Raw genomic sequence first — 17919 nt, 5'->3', positions numbered from 1 at the left:
CAAAATTAAGTAGATGGAATTATGGATGACCAGTGTATAGAAGAAAGGCTAAAAGTTGGATAGGAGCAGTAGAGCCATTTCTGATGGCATGTAAGAATCTTGTCAACCTTCCCTTTTTCCTCCTCCAGGAGGAGACTCATTTCACTCCCTGGAGGATAAAACAAGCTGGCTACTCTGAGTAATAAGTAAATAAGCTTAGGTTTGTAGGTGGAATAGTTTCCATTGCTTTCAGTGAGCAGGCTCAGGTTATAACCACCAGCTGTTTGTAATCAGATTCCTTCATTCATGGTTTGCGCTGGCCTTTCATGGCCAATGTCACCAGTTACTCTGCCTGAGGTCAGTGAGACTGTGTCACCCCTACAGAAATTAGTCTCAACTCTTAGGAAATGTGTTTTATCTCCTGTTTTCTTATCACTTAGTAGACCGTACCAGTGTTTGTGAATGATGACAAAATCCGAATTAAGTTTGAATTGAGAGTTCTCGAATGATCACCTTTTATCACTCTTCCTCACTAACAACAGTAGCACTATTTTAAGTTTGTGGGTGACTTGAGTGTATAGTTCACCATCATTGCAGAAATGCTTTTGTGCAAGTTTTGAAAATGCAAAAAGTACAGTTTCACATTTGTTTTCCAGAATGTCTGCCAGACTCTGTGGTGCTCAGTGAAAGGCTTTTGTCGCTCTAAGCTGGACGCTGCTGCAGATGGGACACGATGTGGTGAGAAGAAGGTGATTGGCAGGCTGAGGAAGGAAGGTGGGAGGGTGGTGGGTTCTTGGGAGGAGTAGGGAGAGGGCCCTGGAGAGCAACTGTCTGGGTGAATGGAGGTCACACAGTCAGACTAGCCAGAGGAAAAGATCTTATTTCCATGATGTCTTTTGAGCCTTCACTGGAGACGGTGGAGGAGAGAGGGCTGAGACCCAGTTCTACACTTCACTTGCAAAACATCCATCCCAAATTTCCCTGAGGAACTTTGGTGGAATTTGTGGTCAATAACATCTGCTGAGCTTATGATCAGCCTTCATTTGGAATCCACCCCCCCCCCCCCCAATGTTAAAAATTGAGAAGGCAAGCCAGTGGCTTCTTCCTTCCAAAGATGCTGGATTTGGGCCACTGGTTTTCTTCATTTTCATCATCTCATTTGACTGCATTTCTTGGAGTTTTTCCCATTTAACTAAGCAGGAAAGCCAGACACCCAAGAATTCAGATGCTAGAAATCTTCCAGACTGCTTGAGAACAGGGTAATATGTGCTGCTCACCAAAATCAGTTGTGTTTGTTGTGAGCCCAAGATTTAGGCATTTACTGGGTATCTTTATGCAGCTTGAGTAGCATCAGACCCATCACTGAAATTATAGAACTTGGTCACAACACACAGTGACCAGAAATAATGAGGAAAAGGGGGCAGCAGATAAAATATGCCCAAATCATCTAACAACCAAATCGCATTTTCTTTTGTTTCTTTTTTGTATGCTCACCTTCCTAAACTGATAGTTGTTGAAGGATTGCCTTGAAGAGAGAGGACGGAATTTTTTCTGAGCCACTTGAAATGCTAGAACTGGAAATAATCGAGTTACAGGAAAGCAAAAATTGTTCTTGATATTAGAAAGCACTTCAACTAGTGTCTTTGTTTTTGTTTTTGACAATAAGTGGATTTTTGCAAGAGTATGAGTTCTCTGCTGTGAACTCTAAATACCCATAGAGGACATGGAACAGTGTTAACCACAGTGTCAGTCTGCAAAATGTTTGTTTATGGTCTGTAACAAGATAAGGGACTTGCAGCAGAAGGTCAATCAATTACATTAGAAAGCAGCTGTGTTCCTAAGCATACTGAGCTGCTTTTCGTAACAAGACTTTCTCAGTGAAGGAGGAGGTGTGTGGATTTACATTCTGGCATGCACTTTGAGGAACATTGAGTAGCATTGGCTAGCTACAATAGGACACCATAAAGTTCCATTCAATTACTGACATTCTCTGATTCAAAAACTCAAGATTCTTGGGGAAATTTTTTGTGAGCTCTTTGTTCTCCATATGATGTGTGACCACAGGAAGCCTGCTTGCTCAGGGAGAATTGGGTTTCGACTTCTGGGGTTCTTGGCTCAGCTCGCAACGGGAACCTTTGTGATGTATGCCTGTCCTGTTTCTTCCCTTTTTAGTGGTGTATGGCTGGCAAATGTATCACAGTGGGGAAGAAACCAGAGAGCATTGCTGGAGGCTGGGGCCGCTGGTCACCCTGGTCCCACTGTTCTAGGACCTGTGGGGCCGGAGCCCAGAGTGCAGAGAGGCTCTGCAACAACCCTGAGTAAGTCTAACCAAAAATAGTTCCCTTCGTTCCGGGAGTGCCGAAACCAATCTTGGATAGCACGATGTCAGTGACCCCCAAGACTCTTAAGGGAAATAAAATGGGTTCCTAAAGACAAAAGGGAACCAGAAGATTCTTAGAGGGTGGAAGAAAACTGGTTCTGTTTTGTTTTATTTTGGTGAGACACTGGATTCTTACTAGCACTTGGATAAGTAAGCTGATTCCATCATTTGGAGAAATAAGCACATTTTCAAAAGTATCATCTATGTGAAAGGTCCTAGGAGATTATGCAATTAAATCCTTCTAGATAACATCACTCTATCACTGAGAGATTACTTATACTCAATTTTGCTAATAATATTGTAGCTTTTTTCCAATCATAATGAATGCATAATTTTATAAAAATAATTTTCTTCCCTTAAATAACTAATAAAATAGTACATTTTTTAAGATAATTATTTTTAATGTTTTAGATAAGGATTTTATAACCATAGACTTCCATATTAGCCTGTTAAAGGCTCCATAGAAGTTATTTCACAAAGCAGCTTTCAATTTTTTAATTAAAGTGCTTAACCCTTTCAAATTTTAAATTTGTATAATGATACTATATATGAATTACATTTAAATTCCCTTGTTTTCCAAACATATATTACATTCTTAACTTCATTATTTCTTGGTATACTAGTTCCCAAGTAAATTTTTTTTAAATTTTTTTTAATGTTTATTCATTTTTGAGAGACAGAGACAGAGTGTGAGTGGGGGTGGGGCAGAGAGAGAGGGAGACACAGAATCTGAAGCAGGTTTCAGGCTCCGAGCTGTCAGCACAGGGCCCGACATGGGGCTCAAACTCACAAACTGTTAGATCATGACCCGAGCCAAAGTCGGACGCTTAACCGACTGAGTCACCCAGGCGCCCTCCAAGTAAAATTTTTAAGAAGTGTACATATGATGCCTTTGGTAAGTAAAAAATATATTAAGCTTCTTTTGCCTAGAATTTCATTCTGTATTGAAGGGTAAGAGTCACACTTTTTAGAAGACTAATTATAAATGTGATTACAGTGTCCTCATTATCTCAGTTCCAAATATTACTTCTCCTTTTTTATTAATAATTATATTACTCTATGTATATATGCATAAATTTAATAAATATATGTAACAAATTTCTCCTAAGGATTAAGTTAATATAAAGACATTAACTCAATACCTACTACATTAAACTGTCAGTGAATGGTATATATTATAGTAGTTATTATGATATCTTTATCATTTACCACACATAAAACTATATATTTGAGGAATTTGGATAAAATTTTTCTTAAATCTTACTCTTTGATAAAAGTTGCTTTTATTTAAAATTTTTAAGTTTATTTATTTATTTTAAGAGAGAGTGTGTGGGAAGGACAGAGAGAGAGGGAGAGAAAGAGAATCTCAAACAGGCTCTACATGGTCAGTGAGGAGCCCAATATGGGTCTCAAACTCACAAACCATGAGATCCTGACCTGAGCCAAAATCAAGAGTCGGACTCTCAACTGACTGAGTCATCCAGGTACCCTGAAGTTGCTTTTGTTTAAATGCAAATTTCTGTGACTTCAAAAAATCAAAACCAGGAATGGAGTACTTTATTTGTACAGAAAATCTTCATTGTGATTTCCATTGTAGAGATGAGGAAATGCAGGCAATTTGCTCTGGGACCTATTTTCAGTGCTCTGTATTCAGCAACCACTCATCTGTAGCCTCTTGGTTGGATGGTTGGTGATCTGTGGTTGTCAGAAAGGGACATCTTTGTTGAGGGACTATAGGATGAATCTCTAACTTGGCTTAATGGAGAAAATGGCATTAACCCCCATCTTAGAGACCATAATTTGTCATAGAGTCTCCTCAGGTGAGTGACCATGTTTGATCTCAGTAGCTGGTTTGCTGAAGTTTATTGAAAACAATGACAATGGAAACATGGTCACAGATTCAGGTCAGAGCATGACTAGTGGACATTGAGACTGGATCCTTGATGTTGGTCAGATATCTAGTGAGAAGACAGCTGGGTTTGTAAAAGGCTTTTAGTGATGTTTGTTGGATGGTACGAACTGGAGAGGTGCTAAGTCATAGAGTATCACTCCATCATCATGAATAGAAAACCAATCTAATATCATGGACAATTCTTAGAACCTTCAACATGGAGTCAATGATTATGAACTGCCTTGGTCAAAGCTCTTTTATGTTCAAGGAACAGAAGTCTACCCAAACCACATTAAGAAAGGAGGGGAAGGAGGTATAGAAAACCTCATGGTTGTTCAAGAAGAACTTCATGAGAAGTACAACTGCAACCAGAAATGAACCAGATGCCAAGGCTTGAGGTTTCTGTCCCCCTAGATTGCATGGTCATGCAATATAACACAGTGGATGAGGGCTCAGGCTGTGGATTAAGGCAGATGAGGGTTTAAATCTTGGCTCTCCCACTATCAGTGGGGCACTTTAGGCAGATGTCCTACTTTCCTGTGCCTTTAGAATGTGATTTCATCTAGGCTGCTCACTTGGCATGCTTTCTGCCATTGCTCTGAGAAGCCACTTCCATGCATTCTTTAAGAACATTCTCCAAGACAATTCTTCCATAAATTCTTTCCAATCAGTCTTATTTCCACTGTTCTCGCCCTTCTTTAAACTCTCGTTGTATTTACAGTCAAGGATACATAATTGCTCTTAAATTTTATCTCATTTATTATATAGATGATATTTTTTTTCTCCTAAGCAAGACTATAAGCTTCTAGGAGACACAGGGCATCAGTTGCCCTTTTTTGTACTCTCCTCTTCGTGAAAATGATGTTGAACACATGGTATTGTATAAATACTTGTTGATTATTATTCACAATAGTCCAGAAATGCTGTCATTTACTGAGCTCTTACCCTGTGTTAGCTACTCTACTAAATATGTGCATTATCTCACTCAGTGTTCCCATCATGTGAGTTAAGAACTATCATGCTCATTTCACACACACACACACACACACACACACACACACACACACACACACAAGCTAAGGTAACTTGTTCAAAATAATCTAACTAAAATACAAAGTAAAGCAGAATTCAAACCCCAGGCTATTTAACCCCATTATGCTGCACTGCAATAGCAGACACAATACCTAATCTCAGATGCAGTGAGGTGGAGATAAGAAGGCATACATAGACTGTCTGGAGCTTTCTTAAAGGACAGAGAGTTCCTCCTCTTCTATGACAGCAGCTTTTTTTATATTTCTTCCTCCGTTTTTGAGTAAATAATTGATCCTGATGGGTAGGTTGTTATTGCCCGTAAGTGTATTGCAAAGGAAATAAAAGATTGAGAAGGATTATTTTTTTTAATTTTTTAATGTTTCTGTTTACTTTTGAGAGAGAGAGAGAGAATTAATAGAAGAGGAACAGGGAGAGAATCCTAAGCAGGTTCTGCACTGTCAGTGTAGAGCCCGATTCGGGGCTTGAACCCACAAATCGTGAGATGATGACCTGGGCTGAAATCGAGTTGGACACTTAACCAACTGAGCCACCCAGGCACTATTCTAAAATAAGATTAACTTATTCATTCGTTGAATGTTTAAGAGGCTTCTGTACTCAAAGTATGACTTAGAGACCATACATGACATAGAACTTGGATTGGATCATTAGTGAGCTATGTTTTGGAATGATAAGTGCTGGAAGTAGATAGTAGGTTCAATCAAGTGTCACTGAAAAGGAGAAAGAGACTACTTCTGGCAGAAATCCAAGAAGAATTTATGATGGAGACATAGCATTATTCGGTCCTGAAAGCATAGGTAGCATGTAGACATTCAGAGACTTACCAGAGGGGAAGTCTATCCAGAGGCACAGAAAAGAAACATAAAATAAGTCAGCCTGCCTCACTGAAGCAGTATGCAAATGAAGGGGAGGGTGAGAAGTAGTTGTTAGGGTGAATTAAGTCAGGATCATGAGGGCTTTGAGTGCTAAGCTGAAGAGGCTGGACTTGATTCTGTGATCATTGGGTGCCGTGAAAAGGGTTGAAACAAGAAACTAAAATAATTACATTAATCTAAAAATTAACCAGGTGTGTGTACAGTAGATTGAGTGAAGGAAAAGATGGGTGGAGGGGAGACAGGAATAGAGTTAAAGATTGGATTAGTTTGGTGACTATGGAAACGAAGAGAAGGAAGCAAGTACAAAGACATGGCTGGTGATTGGGCGGCTGATGGACAGTGGGGTCAAAGGAAGGCAAAGGATGGAGGCTTCTGAAATCTGACCACTTGAAACTTGCTAAGTAGGAAGTAGGGAAGGAGCAGATTTTGGAGGGAATATGATGTATCCGTTCTCAGTATATATTTTCAGTTTTGAAGGCCAGGAGGATATATAAGTCAAAAAGATACACACAGTATTTCAAATTAGGCAACTATAGACCTGGGACTCAATGGTCATAGGCAACAACAACAACCAAAAAAATGTGTGAAATTGGAAGAATTGACTTAAAAGGTAAGTTGTAAGGGTAGAACAGGACATGGTTTGGCAAAGAACAGCCATGACCAGATGCCAGGGGATGTTTAAGGAAAAATGCTAGCCTTTAAGGAAACTAAAAAAACCACTTGTCTGTTTCATTCATAGACCAAAGTTTGGAGGGAAGTACTGCACCGGAGAAAGAAAACGCTATCGCTTGTGCAACGTCCACCCCTGTCGCCCAGATGCACCAACATTTCGGCAGATGCAATGCAGTGAGTTTGACACCGTTCCCTACAAGAATGAATTCTACCACTGGTTTCCAGTTTTTAATCCAGGTAAGGAGCTTTGACAATATATTCCAGATCTAGGGCCGCAGCCACCACAAGAGAGACCACAGAATGTCTGGGATGCCCTGCAAAGTTCAACAAAGAGAGAATTGTACCATGAGGAGTTTTATACTTCTGAAAATGGAAACACGACCTGCTTAGGTTGATCAGCAAATGTTGAAAGCTGAATATATCCAACTCTGTGCTGAGCTCTGGGGGAGATAAAAGAGAAGCTTATCAAACATGGTGGCTCCCTTCAAAACATGGTGCAGCTAAGCAATCAATGAAAGTACTTGATTACTGATGAAAGTGCTCATTGATGAGAGTGTGAACTGACTATAATTTTGGCAGAAATTCAGAAAAGGTCATTGTAAGTTTGGACTAATTTCAGGGAAGACTTCTAAGGAAGTGTTGAGGACTCTTAAGCATGAGAAGTCTTACTACTGGAAGAAGAAAAAGGGAAGACATTTAAAATAGAGTCAATAATTCCATTTGACAGGAGAAAAGCACAAGGAAAAACAGGATGATAAGAATGCCTTCATCAGAAATAAGTGAGACCCAGCTCTGGGCCAGAAATAAACTTTTTTTTTTTTTTTTAAAGTACAGGACAGTATAAGAAGGGTACAAAATAAAATGAAGTAATTAAAGGATGCTCATCAGGGCATGGTGACATAACTGAACTGCAGAATGGGACAACTTTGGCAATGCTACCCCTGTATCAGCACCAGTTACACCTTCTCTCCTGAAAATGAAGAAGAATCATTAACCATTAGCTATAGATTGGCATCAAAAAATATCTGTGCAGTGTGTTATTATTCAAGTAGACAAAGAGAAAAGATTTTCCTGAGCTAAGGAGATTTGAGTCAGGGAGTAAAAAATAACTAACCAGAAAATTTTTCATGATTTTTTTTAATTTTATTTTTTTTCAATATATGAAGTTTATTGTCAAATTGGTTTCCATACAACACCCAGTGCTCATCCCAAAATTTCATGATTTTTTTAAGTTTCTGAAAACACAAGAGGAATCATAGGTGTCAGCCAGTGAATGAAAATTACATATGTGGCCTGTTAAAAAAATGATATAGTCAATTGCTTTTGAAGGAAAGACTCAGTGGTGCTTTGCCCGTATTGGGTCCCCAAACTACCCTGAAGGCTTTTGGTTGTCACGAGCAATGTCTTCTCCTTGCTCCCACATTGTTGAGCATCATTCATTGCTCTAGGGGGATGAGTCATTTGGTTACTAGTGCAATTCAGCTTCCTGTTCCTGGCATTTGAATCCAGCCAAACTCATGTGTGTACTCATGTACACACACACACACACACATACACATACACACGCACACACGCACAGACACAAGAAACTAATGATGAAAGATACTTCCAATTAGTACCATCTATATTTATATTTTTGACATTCTCTATTATGTTGGAACTATTTAGGACAGTAGTATTATAGACCCCAAATGAGCAACCTTCCAGAACTAAGATAGCATAACTATCCCAGGGTTGTGACAGGGTCCGCCCCCTGCCTGATGCAGGGTGGGGATTGTGTGTGCTGAACTCTGACAGCTTGAGTAGCTGGGCTTAGAATAAAAAGATTTGGTTTGGCTTGGCTTTTCCTTTATTTAAAAAGCATTTGTCATATGCCTCCATATTACATAGCAGAGCAATGGGTACTAAATAAATGAATCATGAAAGCAGACATAAATTTCACCCGCTTTGGAGTGGTTAGTTTGCATCTGTCACTGATGTTGAGGCTGATATGAGGGAATTAAGCTGAGTGTCAACACTATATACCTGGGTTATCAGCCTCCGTCTCCATCCTGGTGGTTTTCTTGCAGGCTCCTGTGCCATTATTTAAGCATAATGACTTAGCTGCTCACCCAAGTAGCTACTACCTTGATCAACACACTGATTTCCTTCCCTTATTAAACTCTAACCTACAGAGTTTTTATTTGTTTAGTTGATGGGCACCCCTAGTAGAAAGAAGTATACTTGGTTGTTCATGTCAACAGCTAGGTATGGAGCATTTATTCCAGGCCAGGCATTGAGCACTTCCCCCTCCCAGCCTTACCATTAGAAGTTACCATTGGATAAAGTAAATACACAGCAGAGTATTCAGCCCACACAGTGGGCGGTGTTAAGTGTCTTGGTAAGTGACCTTCAGGAGATGCACTAACTAGCCAATGACAGAAGAGTCATAGATTTAAACATTTGGAATAATCGTAGAAACTCCATCAAATCTTGTAGTTTTCGTACTCTGCTGCTTGGAATCCCAGGGCTTCCCAAAATGCTTGATTCTACTTTCATTTTTCAAAAAAAAAATGTTAAACTGGCATTTAAAAGTGCCATAAAGAGCAATGCTTACACTCAAAATTATACATTAAGTTTTAACATATGAAAGGCCACAATGCTGTAAGTTACACAGTCAAATTGACTTGGCTTTCTGCACACCCTAAAATAAAAGTCTCTCATGAACATAATTTAATTGAAAAATATCCTGGGATTGTAGGTTGAGTTTCTTTAACCTGTTCTCATTTGCAATTGTTTGTCTGTATGAGTCAAGATTTTTCAATATTGTGCAACGAAAAAACTCACAGAAAATAATTAGATGCTGCAGCCAGTGTAAGTCTGTAACTGCCATCCATAAGCTTCATTTCAAAATTTTCTGTTTATCTTAATAATTTCTTTAGATCCCACTGACTTATTTTTAAACGCTATGTACTTGAACTTACAAAATTTATGCTTAATAAAATCCTGACTTTATCTGTTTTATTTGCAAGATCTTGTTTGGAAAAAGAAAATTAATTCTTCTGCTTAAAAGATTTGAAAACTGCTAATCTAGATCAACTTCCTTTCCAATATAGACATTCTCTTAACCAACACTCCTGACAAAAAGAAAATTTTCCAAACTCCGTTTGATCACTTTCATGTAGGCACCGGTATGAAGAGCTGCCACAATCAACTGCATTTTATCAGCATGAGACTCTGTATTGTCTCACTTATCCCCTCCCCACCCTTACAGGTAAAGAAGCTTAGTCTCAGAGGAGACAATGACTTATTTAAGGTTACAGGGTTTTATATAATGGAGCTGGAATTGAAGCATAAGTCTAAGAAGCTGATAGATAGATAGATGATAGATAGATAGATAGATAGATAGATAGATAGATAGATAGATGATAGATGTTAGATAGATAGACCTAAACTAATTTGTATAGATTTCCAGGGGCTTCATTGGCCTATGTTAATAGAAATATGTTTATATTCTGCATCTTCTATTAGGAAATGACCAGAGCCTGATCTTGATGTCATCACTTTCCTGGAATCTCTCTTTTTAGGTCTTCATCTTTCTCAGACTACCTAATTTAGCCCAAATTCATTTAGGCTCATTTTTCAGTTGTTGCTTGTAGATATTTAAGCCTTATTAATGCTTGAAGCCAGTGAGGTTCCCAGCAAATGTGGAGGGTCTGACGTGAAGTTGAACCACATCTGCTCCTTGTGGAATAGGATCCTTCAGGAATACCTTTCAGGAGTTGCCGCAGTTAGGATTCCCTCGGAAGCAGACTCTGAGACAGGAGTAGCATACAGGAGGTTCAGCAGCTGTGGAAGAAGAGGGGGAAGAAGGAAGGAAGAGGGAGTGTGCAGGGGGAGCTGAGCTACAGTGCAGGCTCAGCAGAGGCCTTATCCTACCCCACAGGGCGCTCTGCGGCTGGAACAGGCTTTCTGGGTTTCCAGGTTGAAGTGGGAGAGCTAAACCTTTATGCCCCACGGGGACTGGTCCCTGCGTGTGGTCCACCCTGGGAAGGAGTGAGTGTCCTTGGTAAGGAAGCTCTCAGGGCTAGTGCTGGCAGTGCTCCCAGGAGCTGGAGGGATGAGTCCCAGCACCTGGGGGGCCTGGGTGGTGTGCACAGAGCTTATTACAGGAATACTTGGGATTTTGAGAGAAACAATCTTTAAAGAGAATATAAGTGTGGGGAGCAACTGGGAGATCGTTTAGCCAGAAGCCCCTGTTTTGACTAGTTAGGGATTCCTATGGCTTCAAGAGAGGAAATGATGGACTAATAAGGATGATGTTTGCAGACACCTCAAAGCCAATCACAACCCTTTTCACCCTCACTTTCCTCTACAGTAGAAGAGGGAAAAGGGAAAGAGTCAGGAACCCATATGCCCAGGAAACCCAATCCAGACCAAAGAGTTAAAGATGGAGTCCCCCTTGGGTAAGGCTTCTGGGAGGGCTTTTAATAGGCACTGACCCCGCTGGCCCTCACCCCCTTACCTTTCTGCCATGCACCCTTCCCCCTCCTGCTGTCTGGGGTACAGCAGATCACACTGTAGCCAGAAAGCCGATGCCCCTGCTGAGATGGCTGAGCAGGAAGACTGGAAGGAGGAGAGATTTATACTCCTACTGATGAAGTTTTGGGGTGATGGTGGGGTCCAGAGCCGGTGGCCAAGAAAGAATTCTTGAAGACGTCTGGTGCAAAAAGGTGATTTTATTAAAGCACTGGGACAGGACCTGTGGGCAGGAAGAGCTGCACTGGGGTTGTGACGGCTAACCCTCAGGTTGGAAGGGGGTCAAGGATAGAGTAAGACTCTAAGGTATTTTGGAAGCAAGGTTTCCAGGACTTTGAGTGGCCAGTTGTTGCTAGGGAAACACCACTTATTACTGTTTAATAAAACCTCAGTCATGAGACCCTTCAGATGTATATGGCGGGGGGCACGGCCTAAGCTTGGAGTATGATTGTCAGCATATATCTTGGAGCAGTTGAGATAAAGGAAGTAGACTTACAGGATCCTCGAGGTTGGGATAATGTTAAGCTAAGATTCTCTTTTGCCCCCAGCAAAGTGTCATCATCAAGGTAGCTGAGCTCCTAGAGGGAAGTCACTCTGCTGGTCTCAAAGACTTGTCAATGGGCTGTAGGCAGTAAGGAAATTTAACTTTTCATTTGTGTTAGTTTCCCACATCACCATGGCAAGCACTTAAACCCCTCCCCTTTGCTCTTGGGCAGCCAGGAGTGTCCGAGGAATATCACACATATTCCACCTGGGAAAGGGGGTGTGTGCCAGCCTGTATTTTGCCCTGAGCTTCCCAAGCTCACTCATCACTGCCTCTGAATTTCCTGTCACGTGGGAGAAATAAACTCCTGTCTATTTAAGACAAGGAAGCAACATTTTTCTGCTATTTGCAATGAAACGAATTCCTAACTGACAATGAGAACAGCTTATATTAAATTTATGTCAGTGTTTGCTCTGTGCCAGGCACTTCACTCAGTATGGTATGTGCATTTTCCTGATTTTATCTCCATAAGAAAATCCTGTGAGGAAATTTAAGGTTTTGACCCAATTTTTACGGACATGCTAGTAGATGTAGAGAATTGACTTGCCCAAACTCAGACTCTACAGTAGAGCCAGGAGGAGTTAGCCCAGGCCCAACTCCGCAGCCTAAATATTAACCAGTAAAACAGAGACTGCGATTAGCCTGTGTCCTTAACAACAATGCATTGGGTTTTGAATTTTACCGAGGATGATGTTTCTATTTTAGAAAACAGATGATTTCATGGCCCAGGAATTCTGGTTGGGGGTAGATGAGCCCCCAAAATTATTTGCATTATGATGAATGCTAGGTTTGTTCAACTAATCTGTCTTGAATCTTTGAAAACCATTTTTTCTCAACATTTAAGCATTATCACAAAATTACTATATTTCTCAAATAAATTAAATTGTAATTCCAAATGTAGTATCACGATTCTTAAATATCATAATCAAAAGATAACATAACACAAAAATTTATAGTAAATAGAAAGTCTAAGATATCAGTGAAATAGGTTTAGTTATTTTAATTTTTTAAAGTTTATTTATTTATTTTGAGAGAGAGAGAGAGAGAGAGAGAGGGAGAGAGAAAGCAACAACGGGGGAGGAGCAGAGAGAGGGAGAGAGAGAATCCCAAGCAGTCTCTACACTGTCAGTGTAGAGTCCAACGTGGGGCTCAAACTCACAAACCATGAGATTATGACCTGAGCCAAAACCAAGATCAGACATTCAACCAACTGAGCCACAGAGGCGCCCCCTAGGTTTAATTTATTAAAAAAAAATAGCTCTGTGCTTGGTTTTTATGCCTCCATGGTTATTGTAGAATACATTAATTTTAATACCTTCTTATGTTTAATTAATATATATTTTGATATATTTAGGGATTGTAATATTACCCTATCAGAAGGTAAAAGACTATACAAGTTTAGACTAGCCAAAGTTACAGAGTCCTGGTAATTATTTGAGTTTCGGTTGAGCTTTTGGTCAGGACTTATCATATATTTTTGTTATTTCCTCCAAGCTGATCTAAAGGCTCAGCTCAGCTGATTAAACTGAGTTTCTGTCTTAAGTTAAATATTTCTTGTTACAACAATAAAACATTTTAAGTTATGCCTTTTGCTTCAGGTTTGGTATTTCTTAAAATCTGGAAAGAAACAGCAGGTGTGTGTATAACATGCATCTTCTGCTGGTATAACACATTTCATAGTCTCATCAGACGTTACTTAGAAAACATAAGTTCAAATATAAAATTAAAAGTCTTAAGACAGCGACACAGATCATTCGACCACGTGTGAAGCCCTGGCCAACTGCATGGGGTTCATACCCATGGGGCCCTGCCTGCAAATGGACTTTAGAAACTGGACTTTTTTAAATGGTGAAACTCCAGTAGCACTCTACTTACGAATGTGAAATGCGTCAAAAGTATTCCTTGACCTAAGAAATATTTTTTATCCTTCGTACCAAGTTTTATCTTTCACTTCTAATGACCACTCTTTAACATCATTATCCAAAAATGTTGAGCCATCCTGTTTCACCAGAATTGAAAATGCAACCTTTGATTCAATAAGTTCATTCAGCTACCTAAGCTTCCTTTGAGAGGATTAATCAGTGTAAGGGTGAGAGTTCACCAGTAAATGAGTCTGAGAGGTTTCACTTAGCTGAATTATAAATAGATTTGAAAGCTCTTGAAAGGTAGAGAAAAAAAAAATCTATGATTCAGACAAAGGGATGTGTCAGGACAGATGAATAAACATGAGACAGTGAAAATACTCTGTGGATGTTACAGAATCATTGAGGCTGATGTCTGGGACAGACTCCTGAGACTCATGATGACCATTGAGAACTAAGAGTGTCTATTGCTACCCCTGTCTCCTTCTGCAGAGCCCTATCATAGATCACCTAATGACATGCCCAGAGTGCCATGAAAAACAAAGGCCAGTGGAGAAGACAGGGAAGTGGGGTTCAGTCTTCTAAAATGCTGAAATAGCCTTGAACCTTCAATTCCCAAAGGCTGCTTTCAAGTACAGGGCTCTTTCAGGCCTTAGGCACCCCTATGGGTCATAGGTATGCAAGTTTGGGGAGTCAGGACAGGTGGGTCTGTGAGCTATTATTGTTGTTGCCCAAAGATTATTTATTAGATTATTCCTAAGACACCAGAGACCACTGTGCTTAGATTCAGGAGAAATTTGTGTTTCTTACATGAAGTATACATCAGCTAGCCTGTCTAACCTTGAAGGACGTAGTAATCCCATACTGCACAAGCAAAGTGAAGTCTGGAAATGAGGGCCTCTCTCCATGGAGATGTGTTATTATCACAGAAGAAAAGAGACCTTTCTAGTGTTGCTGTCTGAGAGCCAAGACATTATTTTTGAAAGGAACGTATGCTTCTTTAAAAAAAAATGCAAATGTGCATAATAGAATGAAATAAAAATAAATTCTCATCCCATCATGCTTAACTTACTCCTTAGAGGCAACCATTGTTAACAGCTGGTTTTAGTTTGCACACAAATGAAATCATACTTTGCCAATTCTGCAGCTTTTTTTATTCATTAGCAGAACGTCATGGCATTACAGCTTACCTCATTTCTCATAGTACTGCACAGTGAGTCTGTGAATATACTAAACAACATTATGTAAATACAACTAAATTGATTTGTCCTTTTATTTCTGGATAAAACTTTCATTATTTCAATGAATATCCTTGACTTTTTTTTAAGGTTATTTATTTATTTATTTATTTAGAGAGAGCACAAGCAGGGGAGGGGCAGAGAGCGAGGGAGAGAGAATTCCAAGTAGGCTCTCTACTGTCAGTGTGGAGCCAGATGCAGGGATTGAACTTGTGAACTGCAACATCATGACTTGAGCCAAAGTCAGACGCTTGACCACCTGAGCCACCCAGGCGCCCCCGCATCCTTTACTTCTATCACTAAGGTCAAGGTTCATTTTTATGACTGAGTTGATTATCTGTCAGGATTGAGATGATCTCTTTGCCACTTGGTCCAAAATTTTCTCCCTAACAGTGTTGACCTTTATCATGTTTGTTAATTAGTAAACATGGGTTAAGAGCCTTTTCTAGGTATAATGCCCTGCTAGTATTCACTAGGAAAGGTTAGTGATAATAATCACATTTAAATAACCACTCAATGCCAAATACCTCATTGGAGATTTTAATATTATTCTCTGCCAATCCCCTCAGTGCAGACTAGAGACCAAGAAGGACTTGGGCAAGATGTGAGAGTCAGGGCTGAGAGCTGAATCCCTGTGGATCTAGCTGCTAGCTGGCCAGCAGTAGCTGGTCAATGCACAAATGACTGAAGTGCCCTTGAGGGTATGGCAGTTAGGTTGAGGAGCTTGTAAAATCCATAGTCTTGGAAGTGTAGAGCTGTGAGGACCTCAGTAGTTATTGTATGAGTGGAACATCTTGGAACCAGGTCCACAGTGGCAGTAAAGGGAGATCATGGAGCCACTTACTGACCTAGCAGGATCTAGAATTTTTTATGCTACAGCAACAAGACAGAAAGTGTTTAGAATATAGTGAAACAAAGTGTGAATTTAGTGCAGCATTGATTAGAAGTGGCATAACAGAATAATCTAAGGAGAAGAGGCTATTTCAGGAAAGATTTGTCTGTGTGGGAATGAGAGTTGAATCAGCATTGCAAAATATGTGTCTTTTGGCTGCTATCATGGTAGATAGCAGAGTGTGGTGGGGCAGCTGCAAGGACCTTTAGAATTTATCGAGTTCATGATAAGGAGGTGAAAACAACAATAATAACTGCCATTTGTTAAGCACTTACTGTATATCAAGCACCACGCTGAGCGCTCAACATACAATCTCCATCTTAACCCTCACAGTTACATTGCAAGGTAGGTATTATTACCCCCATTTTTTTGGATGAAGAAACAGAGTCACAGAAAGCTTAAGTAACTTTCTCAAGGAAATATTGGACTTTCATGAGCTAAAACTTTCACATATACTCTCTGTAGAAATAAATGGCTCCAGAGTCTGATGATTCTCACTATATTTAAGCCCTGTGAGAAGATATTAAAATGGAGCCCCATTGGAATTCTGCCAAGTTGGCACCTCAGATTTGATCTGTAAATAAATGCATTGCCTAATAACATTAAGAGTGGATTCTTTAGAGAGCTTATCAAAGACATTTGTCTTTTGTTCAAGAAAATTCTGTGTCTGTAGGTTAGATGCTAGTAAAGTGGGCTCTAAGTTAAACCACCAGGGTTAGCTCTGCCACTCAAGCTGTGAGGTCTTGAGAAACTTAATCTTTCTATGCCTCATCTATGAAATGGTGACAATAAAAGAACTAACACCATAGGGTGATTGTGGTTGTTAAAATGAGATAGATAACCACTATGAAGAACAACCAGATCTGGGAAATAGTGTGCAAGTGATATATTGGCTATTATTTTATTAAGCAAAATTCCTCTTACCTCACTATATAAATAAGAGTAGTGAAAGGCCCTAGTAGTGTTTTCCCCTGGGGAAGGGGTCAAATAGCACAAGTCCAGGGAGAGTAAAATGAAGGCAAACATTGGAACTTTAGCGTTCTGGAATTCATTCAACATCTGCCACTGGATGGAGATGTACTTGCTAGGAGGACCCATTTATGCAACTCCTGGCAGTGAGTGCCTTCTTAAATTTTGTGCCGTAGGCCCCTCTCTGGTCCCAGGCCTTCCTTGCAGGCTGAAACAGGTAACTCCTATAGAAAAGCTCCAGAACTCTTCAGGGCTGCTTTCTATTTTTGCTTTATGTGTCCAAGTACAAAAATCTCAAATCCAAATTCTAAAGCTCAAATCAAAGTCTTATTTAAAAGTGTTTCCCTGCCTCCATCCTTCTACTTAACTTGTCAAGTACTTAATAGCCCTGTGTTTCATGAAATGATTCCCTCGACTCAGCACACCTGGATGGATGTTTCTGTCTCTAGGAGGGCAGAGCTGTGCCCAGGAGGCTCCCTGTAAATACTGCTGGCTCAGTTCAGGCAGTGACAGAGCTAATCACACTGCCAGGAATGAAGTTTACAATAATCCCATGTCTTGCCTGGTCCCGGGAGTTTTCTGGCCCTTTTCCATTGGCACTTTGTGCTGTGATCTCTCCAACTCATTTGGACTTTGTTCATTTTCTCAGACCACCTATCCACTGCTCGTTGTATAAAATGAGTTAGTTGTTCTTTATCTACTTTTACCCTTTTCCTTTAAGCTTTAAACAGATGCTTTTGACCTCTGTCTAAAGTTTGCCCAGGGTTTCATTGTTTGAGTTTCTGCTCTTAGTTATACTTTTATTTCTTTACCAAATGGATCATTGCATCCTCAAGAAGCCATGCCTAGGGTTGAGCACTCTGGCTTTGCATTTACCACCCATCCAACATGGGTTGGGTCCATGGCCTGTGGGTGGTCTCATTGAGCCCTAAGCTGGTCTTACCATGAGGAAATTCAAGGATTTCCCCCAATAAACAGCTCCAAAAGGGGTTACCCCCTAGAAAGACCTTTCTGAAAAAGAAATTCTCAAGTTTTTCATTTGGAAAAAA

At 40.0% G+C, this 17919-nt stretch overlaps 1 protein-coding gene across 2 annotated transcripts in view; it reads left to right on the top strand.

Annotated features, from left to right (window-relative positions):
* ADAMTS12 (ADAM metallopeptidase with thrombospondin type 1 motif 12) overlaps positions 1–17919 on the top strand; it is a 332472-nt gene that overhangs the window by 227136 nt on the left and 87417 nt on the right. For both annotated transcript variants that reach the window (XM_040494910.1, XM_040494900.1), the window contains exons 10-12: positions 636–728; positions 2152–2297; positions 6915–7084. In XM_040494910.1, coding sequence (XP_040350844.1) covers positions 636–728; positions 2152–2297; positions 6915–7084 — 409 coding nt within the window. The remainder of the gene's footprint in view (positions 1–635; positions 729–2151; positions 2298–6914; positions 7085–17919) is intronic.

The sequence above is a fragment of the Herpailurus yagouaroundi genome, unplaced genomic scaffold, assembly GCF_014898765.1.
Source record: "Herpailurus yagouaroundi ecotype Mexico unplaced genomic scaffold, PumYag 29, whole genome shotgun sequence".
Taxonomy (NCBI): Eukaryota; Metazoa; Chordata; class Mammalia; order Carnivora; family Felidae; genus Herpailurus; species Herpailurus yagouaroundi.
Note: the sequence above shows the minus strand (reverse complement) of the source record. Positions and strands in the feature narration are given on the sequence as shown.